Here is a 16,953-nt window from a genome sequence, read left to right as displayed (position 1 = left end):
TGGTACTTTATCACTTCAACCCTTGAGATCCGCAAGGATTGAGCAATTCTAACTGTTCAAGAAATAGATATTTGGGCATTCGAGAGAGATTGTGTGTGTGGTGGGTCAGTGAGAATACGTTAATACTATGTTTGGATGAATAAATTTAAGATTAATAAGAAATTTTAAAATGACGGGATTTTATTTTCTAAAATTTGTGAATTTTCTTGTTTGGTTAACCTAAAAGAAAAGTGGAATTGATATGGAATTTGTTATTTTTAAACTCTTACACTATGTTTGGATGAGAGAAATAAACTTGGAATTTAGGTAAAAGTTAACATGCACCAATTCCTTTGTTTGGATTCATAAACATAGAAATTTAGAATTTCCTCGTGGAAAAAAAACTTGGAATTTGGGATCTTTAATTCCCAAGTTTAAATTCCATGTAAATTGGTGTCATTTCCCAATTTCTATGATTAAGAGTTTAAAAATAACAAATTCCATATCAATTCCATTTTTCTTTTAGGTTAACCAAACAAGAAAATTCACAAATTCTAGAAAATAAAATTCCGTCATTTTAAAATTCCTTATTAATCTTAAATTTCTTCATCCAAACATAATTTTAATCATAGAAATTGGGAAATGACACCTATTTACATGAAATTTAAACTTGGGAATTAGAGATCCCAAATTCCAAGTTTTTTTTCCACGCGGAAATTCTAAATTTCTATGTTTATGAATCCAAACAAAGGAATTGGTGCATGTCAATTTATAAATTCTGACTTTTACCTAAATTCCAAGTTTATTTCTCTCATCCAAACATAGTGTAATAGATAATGCGTGATTTAAATTGAACTGTCCGAATTGCCCAATTTATAGGCTTCGGAATTTGATATCCGGAAAGAATCTCAATCCTAGCAAGTAGGTATATGGCGTACTACTTAGCATTTGGGACCATGTGATATTTCTTGACTTTATTTCTTTCTGCGAAGAATCATTTGGTCACTTTGTATTCCCACGAGTGTCTTCTTGGTCTCAAAGAAAATGATGGAGAAATAGATGAATCACCCTCGTGCTTCTTTCAATAAGAACTTGCATTTTTAATAAAACTTTTGTTGTGCTATAGAAGAGCTTTCGGTAAAACGTTTTTGAGCCAAAGTGCTTTTTGAAAAAGCATTTCAAACGGTACCAATTCATGTTTTTCTTTTGTTAAGATCAATAATTCAAGACTCCCCAGAAAAAGATGCATGAATACCCTTTACTACATAAGCATTTGAAGGTCATTTATTTTGTGAACTAAAATTCTAATGTCCATTTACACATGAAAAAGAATAACCTACGGCTACAAAACCACTATCCTCGACGCCTTCCTAAAAAAAAACTGCAAACAACGTCGAACGGAGCTTTTTGCAGTGCGGCCGATGCTGCCTTCTCCGGCAAGCTATTAGCTAACACTGGTATTGGTAATGACCCGAAAATCGTTCTCCACAAAACTGGAGCAGCAGCATTCCCTTTCTTCTACTGATTTGGGAAATAAGTGAGTAAAAACTTTCGAACCCTAGTAAGTGACGGATACATCTGTTGTGTGTTTAAACCATGCTTGTCAAAACCTCCGTTCTTGTCCTAATTCTTTCATCAGAACCGGCATCATTATACCGTCGGCTATTGACGGCACTGGAGGATGTCTTGGTTCCTGGAGGAGGAAACGGGGAGTTGCTTAACGTGATAATATTATTCCTTTCGGACTCATCTGTGGATGGTTCGATGCTTGATAGGATCCGCTTGAGCTGAGGGCGCTGACAGAGAATTCGACCATTGTTCCATTTTGGGAAAGAAAAGGAAGCTGGCATATGATCCTGCAGAAATGTATAAGCAGACTTTGCGATCGGTAGATCTTGTGTTATTGAGCTTTTCTCCATCTTCCCTCGTCTGATAGATAAAAAACAGATCAACCGCAGTCAGACAAGTTGATGAATGCAATACCAATAACAGCGTTAGAAACGCTTCAAATTCTATTTCTGGGAATGTAATGTGTCGTAATTTTAAAAATAGCATTTCATGCTTTTTTCTCCTTTTGTTTTTCCCCCTTTCGTAACCGTCCCCAACAAAATACTTTGATCTGTGAATTCTAATGCAATATAAAATAGCTGTATTTATGCAAGTTTAAGAATACGCCAAATGACACCTAATGGCATGTTTGAGTATAGCCTATTTTGCTGAAAGAAACAACATACGTCAGACTTGCCCATGTATAGATTATGTTTCGAGTTTTAACTTTTATTTCTCAGGCTTGTTATGTTAAAGTCAAAGCGGAATTTTTTTTGTTAAGGAGTAAGAGCACATCATCAATATCCTCAAATGCACACAAGCAGCGATATATGCAGTATTCAAGCCATAGACCTTACAACGAGAAACTGGGAATACGTAATTTTTACATAAATCCTATCATACCCAGACCATATAAACCCTACTATTAAATCAAGAGGCTTTCAGAACAAGAACATCAGAAAAGAAATGTAGAATGAAAAGAGCAGCTTACACTACAACGACAGTTGCAAGATGGGGTAGATCCTCGCCATTGAGGAACATCTCATACATATTGTTTAGCCAAACTGACATTGCTGTATATGCACCGCCTTGCCACATTCTGCAAAATGGCCAACGTCAAGATTGAAATCAAGCTGAGAAAGATCATGGCTAGAAAGAAACAAATTCTCCAAATACCTGTGCACATCAACAGACACCACAAGTTTATTTTTACGAAAAAGTTCAGGAAAAAGCCCCCGCTGTGTTGCTTCATTAAGAACTCGCGCAGCTCTTTGTTTCTGACCCAGCCACCAAAGTGCTTCTAGTAGCGTGTTGTAGAATCTCATTCCCAAGCCGCATCCTTCAGATTTTAATTTGTCAAAAACATACTCTACCATCTGCCAGTTAGAGTCATCATCATAATCTCCCTTGATCATCTGCCCAATCACTTGATGAATATTCGATGCCCTGTTTGTAAGCATCTCATTCAGCAACACATAGGCATCATCCCACCTGAAAGCAAGAAGCCTAAAAGGTAAGACATCACAAGACAAACAAATAAACTTCGTTTCTGTAAAACTTTCAAAATCCCATGGACCAATGATACTCATGAAAGCTTCAAGAGTAATCAAGTACCCTTGGTTTGAAGTTCTCCTGTGACCAATTGCTAAAGGCTATAAGATTAACAATGTAGTGAATGGAGAATGACGGGTACATCTTTAAGGTTGCAGAGGGCATACTGCACATATTTATTGCCAGTCCTCTTAGTTGTAAGATTCTGTGATAGAGAGTATGTATTGTCTGGAGCAGTGCAAGCAACTAATATAACATGGACTTTTTAAGAATTAAGAGTTTAGGAAGACAGATTTTACGATACTAATGTAACATAAATTAAGAATTTATGAACATAAGAAAACTGGTAGGTTAGTTACTGAAGCTCAGTAATCCTAAATCCTTTATTGCCACTCCTCTTAGCAAATACATATCTTATGTGCTCCAGGGAACATATGATGTTGGATAATTGTAAGCGTAACCATTAGCTTAAAAATTGATGGTTTACTTTAACAAATGAAAGCAAAAAAATTGTGAAACTATTGAGTGAATACTGACCTGTTACTCCTTGCATAAACAGCAAGCATCATGCAGTAGCACATAACACTGGGTAATATTCCTGAGGCTTTAATCTCTTGGAAGTGCTCCTCACACTCATTAACAAGACCTGCAACGCAGTAAACGCTTAAAACTGCCTCAAGGGTCCACTCATCGGGATCGCATCTTGTCTTTTCCATCTCAACGTACGCCTTGATAGCTTCTTCAAATTGACCTCCTTGCCTAAAAGCTTCTATCATGCCATTGACCGTATGGACATTCCTGGCAACACCAGCCTTGCCCATTATTAACAAGACTGCTTCAGTCTCCCTGTATAGTCCGCCTCTTGCAAACGCATATATCAGCGAGTTGTAGCTTTCAACCGATGGTTTGCTTCCCACTTCATTCATTGTGTTGAAGGCAACAAGAGCTTCGTCATACAATGCCGCTTGCCCACATGCTTCAATAACCCCTGTATAGGCCTTGGTACTAGGCACTATTCCATTCTCGTGCATGTGAAGTAAAATTTTCTTGGAATCCTCGTGGAGTCCTCCCTTTCCACAAGCATATATCAACCCTTCATACGTCTCCATATTCGGCTCGATTTTCTCCTCCACCATATCATGAAACAAAGTCACTACTTCCTTAAAATACCCACCCTCCCCAAATACCTGTATGAGAATGTTATATGTAGCCGCATCTGGCTCCGTATTGCTCACTTTCATCTCAAGAAAAAGCTCTCGAACATCATCATACCTTCCATGCCTCCCATACAAATTCAACAAAATACTATAAGTAGCAGCATTCGGCATACACCCCGCAGCCTGCATCTGCCTAAACACACCCATTGACTCTCTAATCGACCCCAATTCAGCATATGCCTCCAGTAACACATTATACGACGTAATCTCAGGCAAATTCCCTCCAGCTTCCATCTCTTTAAGAAGCTCCGAGACTTTCTCGAGCTTGTCCAATTTACCAAAAGTTTCAACAAGGTAACGATAAGTGGTCATATCCGGAACAATCCCACCCTCATTCATAGTCCTGAACACCATCTCTGCCTCATCGCCTAACCCTCTACCAGCACAAGCACTAAGCAAAGTATTATAAGTAACAAGGTCAGGCTGTATTCCTTCATGCCGCATTTCGGCGAACAATCCTAATAACCCTTCCCAATCCAGCCCACCTCTAGCACAGGCATTGAGCACAGTATTGTAAGTCAAAATACTCGGCGGAACCTTATCTTTCTTCATTCGATCAAGAAATTCAAGGGATGTTTCATACTGACCGTTACGCCCGTAGGCATTGATCAAAGCGGTGTAGCTGAAGACGCTGCGGACCACGCCCTGGCTAGGCATTTCGTCGAACACCTCGGCGCACTTATCCAGCAGCCCCTCGCGGCCGAGCAAGCTGATCATTATCGTGTATATGTGCTCGTTTGGCTTGCACCATATCTGGCGCTGCATATACTTGAAGAGGCGGAGCGACCGCTGCCAATCGCCGCGCGCGGCGAACTCCTTGAACACCAAAGCGAAGTCGTTTAGTGACAGCTTGTTCTTGAAGATGTCGAGGCACCGAGCGATGCTGCCGCGCGGAGGGAGGCTGCTGAGCTTGTTGATTAGGGTTTCGACGTCGTAGCTGTACTTCCCCTTCTCCAGCGTCACCGACGGGTTCCCGAGGATAAGGTCCTTCGGCTTCGCCCTGGCCGAGAACTCCAGCCGGCGGTCGCCAGAGAGAAAGGTCGTGCGGCCGGAGAGGAATCTCCGGTGGGTTGATGAGTTGGTGAGGACGGTGAGGTGGTGGGACTTGGGATTAATTTTGGAAATTGAGGTGGAGAGAGGCGAAGAGCTGGAAATGGAGAGCGTGGGGGAGAAGGACATTTCGGTAATTAGGCTCGCATGAGCCTCTCGGAGCTTCGGATTGGATTTTCTATGTGATTTTCTCGAGAAAGTTACAGGAGATAAACAGAAGGGGAGAGCGGGTGGGAGAAGACTGAGCTTGAAGAAGGACACGTGGAAGCGGTTGTGGATAATAGGGAGAAGAAGGAGGGTAGAGATAGTGGGTCGGGTCCAATTCGAACGGGTTATCCACCCGAACCGTGCCCACAGTAAGTAAGCAGACCCGCAGTCGCCGCCATCCAACTGTCGCACCACGCATATCAAAGCTCCCTTTTCCCTTAACGGAACTCCTGATCCTTTATCTTAATCCATTAAATCATAAAATTCGTATTGTTAAAATTTGATCAACGGTTGAAGTTATTATAATTCTTAAAATAAATCCTTATATGTAATCGTTGAATCTAATTTCAACGGTACGGATTATCTGATTTTGTGGATTATAAGGAAATGATCCGGAGCGGATCCCTCCTTTCCACAACAAGCCCAAAGGGAAGATGTCATCTTCGGATCCACCAAATTCCATAAATTAATTAATTCGGATCATTGAAATTTGATCAAATAGCTATAAATAAAATATCTATTTAAAAGTTATAATAATTTTAGTTGTTTGATCAAATTTTAAGAATCCGGAATAATTGATGGGTGGGATTTGGTAGGAGAGTTCCCAAGCCCAAACGCATGTCATCGAGCCACGTGTTTGCTCACCACGTTCGAGCCTAATAGACGTCCACGTCACCAAAAGTGGGACCCACAAACCTCAAAAGAGTAACTGAAAACGCTAAAAAACAAAAAAACCGCACCGGGGTCTGCGGCTCGTCAGGGGTCGTGGCAAACATCGCAATTCAAGAAGGGCAACAAGGGTAAATCGGTAATATGATAAAAACATTCAGTTCCTAACAGACAGCTGCTGCGAAGTGAGGGGGCAAACTGAAAAACCTCCGCGTCTTCTTCTTCTTGTTCCTCTCCTTCTTTCTTCTTTTTACTCAGACCCAAAAACGACTTCGTTTCAAACCTGTGACGGCGTCGGGATTGAATGCATTGGCGGAAATGGACGAGTCCGAGGTTGTAATTTCGACTCTGAACTCTCCCACCAACTAACTACTTTTTTTTTGGGGGGGTTCTATGATCTTGTATGTGTTTGGTTTGCTGTCGGATTTTGTTTGATTTTTGTTTGGTGGTTTTTGGGATTTTTATCAGAAATTGACGGCGTTGAAGAAGGCGTACGCCGAGATAATCCTCAACACGGCGAAAGAGGCGGCGGCTCGAATTGTGGTGTCGGAGAGGAAAGCTCTGCGGTTCCAGAGGGAGCTCTTTTCGGCGAAAGACGAGGCCTTTCGGATGCTTCTTAGGCTCAAACAAATGTTGGATTCGAAGGTAACATGTTTTTGTCTCAAATGGGAAATATGGGATTGCGCTTGTCTGTTTGGATGTTGGGTTTGACTGTCCTTGATTTTCTGTGGATTGAGTAATGTGGTTTTTGCAGTTTGGATTGGTCAAAGTTGTGTTTTTGTGAAGTAAGTTACTGTAATTTTTGTTTGGTTAATGTTGTGTTTTTTTCAACAACAACATATGATCAGTTGTTTGGTTAAGGATATATTTGTTTTCATTTGAAAGGGGATTTCTTGGAGAAAAAGACATGCTTGTTGTTAATTTACTGATGAAATGAATCGAGGGTTTGATTGATTTCGCCGTGTGTTCAGGCTGGCGAGGCAAAGATGATGTCCTTGAGTCAACAAGAAAAGATTGACGAACTCGAAGCGCAGCTGCAGGAAGCTGAGGATATAGTGAAGGAGCTTAGGGAAGAGTTGAGTGAAGTGCAAGCTCAACTGGAGAAGGCGAGAAGCAATCCAAGACAGCCGGATGGGCAAAATTTAGAGGGTGATACTGCTCCTCAAGTGTCAATAACATCGCAGTTGAATTTGCAGCTAGATGCAGTTGCGGCTCATGAAACGAATCCAATTTCAAATGGGACATATGAGAGGAAAGGGTGTTACAATGGAAATGATTCTCTTAAGGATAATTACTATGTTCAAAATCCTGATTTCACCTCGTTGGTAATGAGAAGTAAAGATCCTGAGTTATACAGAAATGGATGCACTCAGAGAATTCGTGCATTTGAAAGAAACCTGTTGGATGAAAAATTGTCTCTTTCTGGACTTGTTGATGATGGGAAGAATGTAACACTCATCGGAGGAGATGATGAACAACTGTGTAAAACCCCTAAAATAAACGGTGATAATACGAATGGGGTAGAGGAGAACCCGGAAGAGCTGAAAGTGATGCAGGCAGATGGTAGCCATATTCAAGCACCTGCCTTTATGTCCTTTCAGAAGAAGAGAAAGAGAGCAGCTAGATTTAGGAGAAGTGAAGCTCCCTCATGCAGGTATCTTGATCCTCATCAGTTGATGGAAATGCGCCAAGTATCTGATTTATCATGCCCTAGAACTTCTGCTTCTCCACTCAATAACAGTGTTCTCGCAGATAATGCTTCCAAGAAGTCTGAAGATGAAATTCAAAAAGTCACATCATCCATTTCAACCTCAAAAATACTCCCGGATAAAACTGAAACGAGTACACAGTCGGAATGTGGTAATGTTACTGAAAATGATAGTGTTCGGAAGGCAACGAATAATGACAAGACGTTTATTGAAGAATCCAGATTGACCGGACAGGAGTGTATATCTGCTGAGAGCTTGAAGGTTCTGGCATGCAAAGCAGATGTTGAAAAAGATTATCCATTAGATAAGTCAGATACGAAAGTATCCGATTTAGATGATGGCACCGCTAGTCAACCTGAAAACAATAAGTTTCTCAAATATACTTTCTGCAGAAAGCGCAAGAAGGACACGTTGAGCAACCCTGAAAGCAAGTCTCTTCTTGACAATGGCACTTTGGAAAGGAACACAGGCAAGGAACAAAATGGTTCTATAGAGCCACAGAAATCGAGCTTGTTGATTGAATCATCCCGGGAAAGTCGACGACTAGCACAGGTTGCTCGTCAGGTAGGGATGATCATAATATTAGTGTTTACTTCTTGTCTTGTGTGTTTCTTTGCATGTAAGTGTGCTTGTGTCACCTCTGGCTTACATTATTGTATACGAAAACTACTGGTAGAATTAGTAAAAGTCATGCAAGAAGCAAGAGTCAACTTTTTAGTGGTGAATACTGAGAAGGTCAATCTGAGTGCTTGCCTAGTTTGTCTTCTGTTCTTCCCCGAAAAGATTAAGTATGCCTGTGTTACCCTGAAAAATATTGTGAATTTGAGCCGAACTCAAGCTGGTTCGATGTTGAAATGCTGTTTGGTGTTGCCATATCAATAACCTGGAATAGGATGCCAATGACCATAGTTGTGTAAGATTGTCATTCGCCCTGATCACACCCCTTAAAGATTCATAACATTCGCCAAGAGATTTATATCTTTCCAAAAATGATCAATTGCCATGAAAAATCTCCTTGTATCAAGTTTTTCAGATTCTTGAAGATCAACTTTTATTGCATTACACTTGTCCCGTTGTCGTTCTTGTTTGTTTGTTTCACTGAAGTTTCAGATGCCTCGGAGAGATTTGCCTCCGACTTTTTTCGGATATCATAGGGCATTGTGCTTACCTAGTCATCAACTCTTTCTTTCACCTTAATCGGAGCCTGCATTACTTTCAACTTGTTTTTGGTTTATCCCTAATTTCCTCAGCCGACGGATTGGGCAGCCTGAAGTTTTCATTGTTTAGAAATGAATATAAACAGTCAACAATCTTGTAGCTTTGAACAACTTTACCTGTTTGGAAGTTGGATGAGAATCGAATAACGTTACTAACGATACCTTGTGCGTTTTCTGTTGCACAGCTTATATCTTTGTCGGAGAAGAAGTGGCGGTGATAGAGCCCTTGACGGACTTTGCAGAGTAATGGCGAGGATATTGAAGTCGAATTAGAAAGAATGCCAGATGAACTGCATCTGGTATAAGAGCATCAGAAGAATGGACAGTTCCATTGTTAAGGAAGAAGTGTAGAGATGCCTGAGTTAGTAGCAACATATTGGCAATGTTTTCCAAAGTGCAGCATATACTAAATGATTAAATTGCAATTTTGTTTTCATTCAGAATGCTTCCTTTTGTGTATTTGTAAATGCTGCTCAAATCTCACTTAGTGAGTCACTAAATTATGAAAGAAACTGATTATCATAATTGGGAATTTACCTCCTCTCTTGTTCCTTTTGGTAAATAGATTTTGGAATTCACTCATTTGCTATGCATCATTGATGAAATAATGGCTTACTAACCCAAGTAACTTAGGGCATAAATAATTCACCTCGCACATCAAACGGTTGTCAACAGAGGATAGCGCTTTTACAAAGTGTTTTTGGCTTTTTATGTCAAAAGTACTTCTAGTCATAAGCGTTTTTGCTATAAATGCTTTTTATTATAAGCACGTAACAATTTATAATACAAGGAGGGATTTTTCCAAAGGAAGTTCACAACATGTGTTTCTCTTAAAAGCATTTCATGACCCGTAAACATTTAAATTTTTCTGTCAAACATAATCAGAAGCGTTTTTTATTGTCACATAACACTTTTAGTCATCTCAAATCCGATTTCAAAAATACCCTTACCCACTCGAATTCAGCTCTATCACACATCCTAATCACTTATTTAGTTACAAACTCACGCTATGCCACATTCGATATGAAAAGAGACAAAATTTGGAGTTTAAATAGTAAAAGATAGAAAAAAAGGCTCTAAATTAGCTGTGGAACTTATTGAAGACCTCAACTCAAGCGGTTGGAGCTTGCGCGCCGCACACTCCCCCCACACACAGACGATACCAAAAAAACTCGCAGAGAGAGAGAGAGAGATAGAGATAGAGATGGGGATAGTGAGCAAGGCAGGGGATTGGGCATTCAAGGCGTTCACGGCGGGGCTCGGCGTCACCACTTTATACCTCACCGCCACTTTCTCCGCCAATGTCTACAAAGGCCTCGCCTGGCACAAAGCTCAATCGGTAACTCTAACACCTCTCTCTCTCTCTGTCTCTCCAGCTAGGGTTTCCTTTATGCGTTCAATTATTGGGAATAATTTCTATGCTCTGTGATCTCGTATGAAGCATGAAAGATCGTCCCTTTTCGTTTAAACCTACCCTAATTTTTCTGCAATTACATACATTTATAAGATATTAGGTTGTATTAGCAGTTTAATTATTGGATTAACATAACACAAATTGCATCTCTGGATCTGGGTAGGTATGTGTGAATTGAATTCTGATGGGAGCTCTAGGAGAATAGAATGATAGGGTTTATTGGGAATTATAAGTTTATAACTTGAGAGGATGAAGAACCTCAGCTTAACTGATCCAAAATAAGCACCTGGGTAGATTTGGAACTAGAAATGCATTTGTTTGATAAAGTTTATGCATCCCCTACTCTGTTAGATAACCGGATATTTTGCGAAAATCGTTGCAGGGGCCGATTTCCTGTGTTCAGGGCGGGTGGTTATTCCCACATTTCGATAGTGAAAAGCTTTTGAACCCCTAACCCGGCGCTCTAATGAACAGTAGTTATTCGCATTCCCTTTGTTTAGAGTAGAGGTTGAATGACTGCAAATTGGAAATAAGTGAGGACTGATGTATGCTGTCGATTATGTTTGGCTCGAGTGCAATTGGTGTGATTGTTATGCCAATCCTTTAACAAAATGGTGCAACTGCTTCTATAATACAAGTACCCGAGAAAACTACAACCTAGCACGATTATACATACGCGAATCCTTTTGATGGAAATATGGAATAAGGCCTCAGTTTTCGTAGTACAGATTTTCGGAGTTCCTGATCAAGTGCTTAAGATGCTATTCAAAATCTGTTAAGTGTTATCTTGTCATCAAAACTGTAAAAAAATGACGATACAGTTACTAGTTAAATCCGTGTTTTTTGTGTTTCTAGCAGAAAATGGCGTCGTTTATAATGCTTTCGTAGGCTTCTTGTTTCACCGTTTTTCGGTAGCTCCCTAACAGAGTTTCCTTTTCTGCGCAGAAAATCGAGAAAGAGGGTGCTTCTGCTGAGCAAGCCCCTTAATTTTGAGTTTTCACGGCAATCAGGTGAGTCGGGAACTTTATCCTCTATGAAAATTACAGTGTTGGTCTTTGTCCTTCGCGTTTTAAGTAATCGAATTAGATTTTGAACTAGTAGAGCCATCGGTTGGCTTTACTTCCAAATGCTATGGAGATATTTGTGATTCGGATGACGCATTTTATTTCTACGTGATTTCGATAACTCGAATATGTAAATTGTTTTTCAATATTTACTAAATAAACTTTTCTGAATTGGAAATTCATCGACTCGTATGTTCTTGGAATTCCTTTGGTGACAAGCCAGACCTTTTCATATGCCTTTAGTTTGTTCAGAATGGACCGGCCCATCGATCGGGATTCATGGCCGTTGGATCCTTAGCCACTGGATCTTCGATTCAGGCCGGTCCATTCAAGAATTGTCGCATAGACCTGGCTTCTTAAGGCATAACATCATGATGTTGCAACTTGCAAGTATTTGCAATCATGCTTGTAGCCCTAATGATGAAACATGGTTGCGTACATCAAACTAAAGGTCGGCTCGCGTCGGGTTGAGTTGGAACTGTATAAATTTGTAACGTAACAAACAACGGTTTTCGAAAAGTATAGAATTCATCATCATCATATCTTAAACTCTTTAAGAGCAAGTAGTATTCAGTGAGAAGAAAGCTACAAAATGATACTCTGCTCCTCTGTACACAATACATTCTCTGTACCAAACTACCAAGAAAAATGGCATTTGTTGATAAATCACACTCCATTGAAATCTTACTGCAAAGAACAATAAGAGGTGCACTTACCGAATAGCACGCAATATATACCTTTCTGTATCTTCGTTTAATCGTATGAAAGACTACTATCGTCGGTATACTCAAGAGTACGACGGTTGCATATCTTCCTGGAGGCTGCTCTTATGATAAACCGAGAAGGCGAGAATATAGCACAAACCTATTACCTTCACTTTGCCTTGATCATACATCGATCACACCGGGCCGGCGACAAACTCAAACTTTCCGGCTGAAATCATGCTGCAGGGACTGGTAAACAGAATCTGGAAAAAGGAAATGCAAGTTAAGTTAATGCGTAGCGGTACATGAGACGAGTTATTACGCGTGGGAACGTTTGTACAGTACCTGCTGATTTGACTGGCTAGCGACGTGCCATTTCTGATACACCCCTTGAGCCACTCCGAATCTCTGCCAAGGGGTTTACGATGAATCCACTCCTATCCTGGAGCGGAAACCTAAGGCTCTCCGATGTTTCGGCATTGCCATTGTCATCGGCTCTGTAGCGCATAGCTGCTGCCGAAGCAATGCCACTGGAATTAGGATACCTTGAGGTTGAGTACCTGCCTTCCGTTTTCCTCCAGAACTTTGAACTCCAAAAATCGGCACCAGGTAGCAGGCAACATGAGCTGCGGCGTGATTCAACCTTGGTCATCCTTCCACTTGACAGAGCCAAATCATATGAGATCCCATCCAGCGCTAGCTCTAGCCCATGCACACGCGTCTCCAACGAACGCATTCCAGTTTGCGAGCTACCCATGAAGTTCTAATGTAAGAAGTGAAATGAAGAAAATGATTAGAAGAATCCTACAGCAAAATGCACTACAAGAGTAGGTTATACTCTTTAACAACAGATTAAATGTAATATAGGCATATTTAGAGCTGCAATTATCCAGGAAAACAACACAAATTACTTCGAGTAAACTCGAATTCAAGCAGTGGAAACAAACCTGCACGAGATCAAGTAAACTGGACTGCTGCTTTTCAATCTGAAGAAGTTGATTGCGGATCAGGGATAAATCCTCGCATTCTCTGCGGTTCTTATGACTATTCTCGGTAACATTACTGACTACAACGGGAGATTCCGCTCTCTCCTCATGATATGGAGCCACACGAGATCCTGACCTTGACCCGCCAAATTTGTGCACTTTGTTATCGGAACTCCTATGGAACAAGGCCCGTTTTGTGTTCCCGTTGATCCTTCTTTCTGGGATATTCTCATCCGTCTCCTTAAAACCGTCATTAAAAGCCCCAGCCGATGAGGGAGCGCTAAGCGCGCTAATCTCAGCTTCCCAATCCGAAGGCTTCTTATGACCTGGTTTCCGAAACATTCCTGGATTCACATTCTTGTCATTACTCTTCAAAGTACTTCTGTTCCTATCAGTGGTAGCATAAGAACTATCAGGCGGAGTTGATCTACTAGCCGGAGTAGGTTTCTTCTTCAATTGGCGAGCTCCGGAACCAGGAACCTCGCAGTTTCTGGACCTAACCGGCTGGCGTCCATCACCTGCATTCTCTGGATTCATCAAAGAACCCGAATCCAATATCGATAAACAAGAGAACATCAGATAAAATCATATCAAAGACTAGAAAACCTACTAATCCAATGAATTTACATAAAACTAAGATCCATTAATCATCCATTGGTATGAGCAATCAATGATTCAAATCTAGTAATACCCTTGGAGGAAGCAATCGATTGCGGCGGCGGCGAAGCCTCATCGGAGAGATCAGGAATGTGCTTCCATGCTTCCATCATCTGATTCATAACCTCCCTAACACCCTTCACCTATTGCACGCCATTTCCAAATCACCCACATTAACAAATTAAACATAATTAAGTACGCTAAAAACTCAATAATTAAATAATTATTTATGAAAACAAAAGAATTAAAATTTACCTTATCGAACTTCCGACTCTCGAACGTTCTCAAAGACCCAGCCTTGAACTCCGACAACTCGTCTCTCTTCACAACCGCCAGCTTGGCCAGCGCTTCCGCCGCGGCCTTCCTCGCGGCCCAGTCCTCGCTGCTCAGGAACCCGACGAGGCAAGGAACCAAGCTCCTCAAAGCTCCGTGACCCGACGCCCCGCCCGAACCGATCACCGACCCGATCAACGTCAGCATCGCCGGCTTCGCTTTATACCCGTCGCACTTTACCAGCTTCTCGAGCTTAGGCAGCAGCCTCGCAAGCTTCGAGGGTTCCGGGTCAGGCGCGGCGTCGATTCCCGACGCCAGGCAGAGGGCCGACCCGATCTGCGAGTTCGGGTCCTGCTCCGTGAAAAGTGCGTCGGTTAACGGCTTCAGAAAAGAGCCGAAAGAAGAGGGCTTGGTGACATGGCAGGAGAGGGAAGCGACGGCGGTTTGGCAGGCGGATCGGACAGCGGAGTCCGGGTCGCGGAGGCGCTTGGTGATGCTGTTGAGCATTTTGGTGAGGTGCGGGGACAGCGAGTCGCCGTGGGTTTCGGAAAGGATAGTGATCATGTGGACACATTGTCGGCGGACAGGAGACTTGTCGGAGGCGTCGGTGGACTGGATGCAGGAGAGGAAAACAGGTACGGACGCCGGGTCGAGGGTTCGGGCAATGGATTCGAGTTCGGAAGCTGCGAGGGAGTAAGTGTCGCGGTCGGAGAGCTTATTCAGGCAGATGAAGACCCGGTGCTTGAGGTTCTGGGCGGGAGGCATTGTGGATGAAGCCAGTTTGGTGGAGTCGAGTCGAGTTTACGGGTCCGGGGGCGGAGCTTCCGGAATCTCCAGCAGCATTGCCGGAGGAGCTGACGGTGGTTCTGTCGGTGTGTTTTTGGAGAGAAAGGTGGTTCGAGGCTTTGCGCTTTTTAAACTGAAAGAGAAAAAGGAGTCGGTGCGCGGAAGTTTTCAGGTCGGTAATGATGACGGTGTCGTTTCGGTAAGGGGATGAAGTCGTTATTCGTTAATTTCCTGCTTAAGAGTGATTATGATTAATGACTGGCTGGGTGAAGGATTACCAGTTTTTTACTTCACTCAAGGATAGTTTAGTCATTAAACCTTGCTGGATTTCCAAATCACCATCGATTAGTACGTACCATTTCCATATATTTGTTTTATTTCTGCATTCTCTTCATAAATAAAATACAAAAGAAATAAAAGAAAAATAAAACTGTGAAATCAATTTATTTTAGTAGATTATGTGCTTTCTCAAAAAAAAAAAAAATTATGTGATGTAACGGTTGATGATTAAATTATTTTTTATAATCTAAAAAATAAATTCAATCATTAACGGTCACATCATGTGATTTACAAAATATGATTCAAGTAGATGAAGAGATTTGTCAATGTGTTATATCGCGTTCTGATAGATTAAGTGTCATAACACAAATGGTTGAATACTTGAAAAAAACTTTTACCACAACTTGTATTATGACACTTGTTGTATCGGGTCCTATTTACGACAGACTGAAAAGTTTCTTCATCTAATGAGGAGTGGTTCACGTGAGCTCGACACCATGCTAGAATCGGATTGGTCCAATTGGGTAACTTTAAGAAAAGGGTGGAGTGGTTCACGTGAATAATTTTAACGCCGGCAGTAAATGGTCATGGCTGGTGGGTGGGTTAATTTTGGGCCTAGCATTAAGGTGGTCACGTGACCGTTGCTACCCTTGGGGAGTTAATCATGCCAAATTCACTGTGCCTACAATTTTTTTTTTTTTAAACAAACGATATTATCTATACTAAGGGGAGAAGATATTATTAGTCTTACACTAAGCTAGCAATAATGTGATTCAAATTCGGCTTTGAAGATGATCGAACCTAAGATTTCTCACTTACAAGTGAAGAGGAATATCACTAGACCGTAGTACTAAGTGATAATAAATTATTACAATTGTAGTGAAAGAGATCTAGTAATGCATTTGATATGCAACTAAATCATAACATAATGCATAGATCATGTTTAAGAACTAATTAATTAAAGAGTATTAAACTAAATGTTTGATTAATCCTTTGTTTGTTGCACCTACTAATAAGAGAGGTTGAACTAATTAAAGATTTAATATGATAGCGTATTGGCATGATAATAGATGCAAAATTTACAAAATTATAAAATTCGGACCATGTGCATCAAATAATTAATAAGAAGGTATCGATTTTTAAGGGCTCGTTTGAAATTGTTTTGGCTAAAAACGTTTTTTTATGAAAGTGTTTTTTGAACCAATTCTTAGTAAAAATATAATAGAATTATGAAAATCACTTGAGTTGCTTCTTGCATAAAGCATTTCAAGTACTTTTGGAATTGAAAAACATTTTCACCAAAAATGTTTTCCGTCATTTTAAAAACACTTCCAAACTAACTATAATTCAGGTATAATATTTATAGTTTTGGTATTTCACAACGAGATTCTACTTTAAAATGAGCGAAATTAGACTACGTCACACAATAAACTAATCATACATAAGTAATATCTTACTTACAAGTTCTTGAAAACTATTAGTGGACCAACAAAATCAAATCAGAAATGCAATTTGTTAATTAATTATGGGCCAAGAAATGTATGCTTTAGAATTAGAACCGTACTAACAAATGTGGGTCGTCTCGGCTCTCAACCTCTCCTTACCAACCTGCTTACACTTTACACCTCAAGGGAAAGATAAAT

The 16,953-nt window shown here is 40.8% G+C and overlaps 3 protein-coding genes across 3 annotated transcripts; 1 reads left to right on the top strand and 2 right to left on the bottom strand.

Annotated features, from left to right (window-relative positions):
• Positions 1–1,223: 1,223 nt before the first annotated feature.
• On the bottom strand, positions 1,224–5,702 carry LOC126598378 (pentatricopeptide repeat-containing protein At1g74850, chloroplastic-like). The gene is made up of 4 exons (XM_050264738.1): positions 3,616–5,702; positions 2,704–3,018; positions 2,519–2,626; positions 1,224–1,908 (listed from the first exon to the last, which is right to left on the bottom strand). Exons 1-4 carry the CDS (start codon positions 5,472–5,474, stop codon positions 1,569–1,571), a joined length of 2,622 nt encoding a protein of 873 aa, XP_050120695.1. The 5' UTR covers positions 5,475–5,702; the 3' UTR covers positions 1,224–1,568.
• Positions 5,703–6,360: 658 nt separating this feature from the next.
• Positions 6,361–9,687, top strand: LOC126598387 (uncharacterized). The gene is made up of 4 exons (XM_050264749.1): positions 6,361–6,554; positions 6,690–6,866; positions 7,193–8,494; positions 9,333–9,687. Exons 1-4 carry the CDS (start codon positions 6,540–6,542, stop codon positions 9,363–9,365), a joined length of 1,527 nt encoding a protein of 508 aa, XP_050120706.1. The 5' UTR covers positions 6,361–6,539; the 3' UTR covers positions 9,366–9,687.
• A 2,447-nt stretch (positions 9,688–12,134) lies between these two features.
• LOC126598383 (TORTIFOLIA1-like protein 3) lies at positions 12,135–15,254 on the bottom strand. The gene is made up of 5 exons (XM_050264742.1): positions 14,228–15,254; positions 14,007–14,115; positions 13,277–13,842; positions 12,675–13,092; positions 12,135–12,592 (listed from the first exon to the last, which is right to left on the bottom strand). The coding sequence occupies exons 1-4, from the start codon at positions 15,008–15,010 to the stop codon at positions 12,691–12,693; spliced, it is 1,860 nt and encodes a 619-aa protein (XP_050120699.1). The 5' UTR covers positions 15,011–15,254; the 3' UTR covers positions 12,135–12,592; positions 12,675–12,690.
• Between the last annotated feature and the right edge of the window lie 1,699 nt (positions 15,255–16,953).

This window comes from Malus sylvestris, chromosome 14, assembly GCF_916048215.2.
Source record: "Malus sylvestris chromosome 14, drMalSylv7.2, whole genome shotgun sequence".
Classification (NCBI taxonomy): Eukaryota; Viridiplantae; Streptophyta; class Magnoliopsida; order Rosales; family Rosaceae; genus Malus; species Malus sylvestris.
The sequence above is the reverse complement of the archived record's forward strand: the minus strand, read 5'-3'. Positions and strand labels throughout refer to the sequence as shown.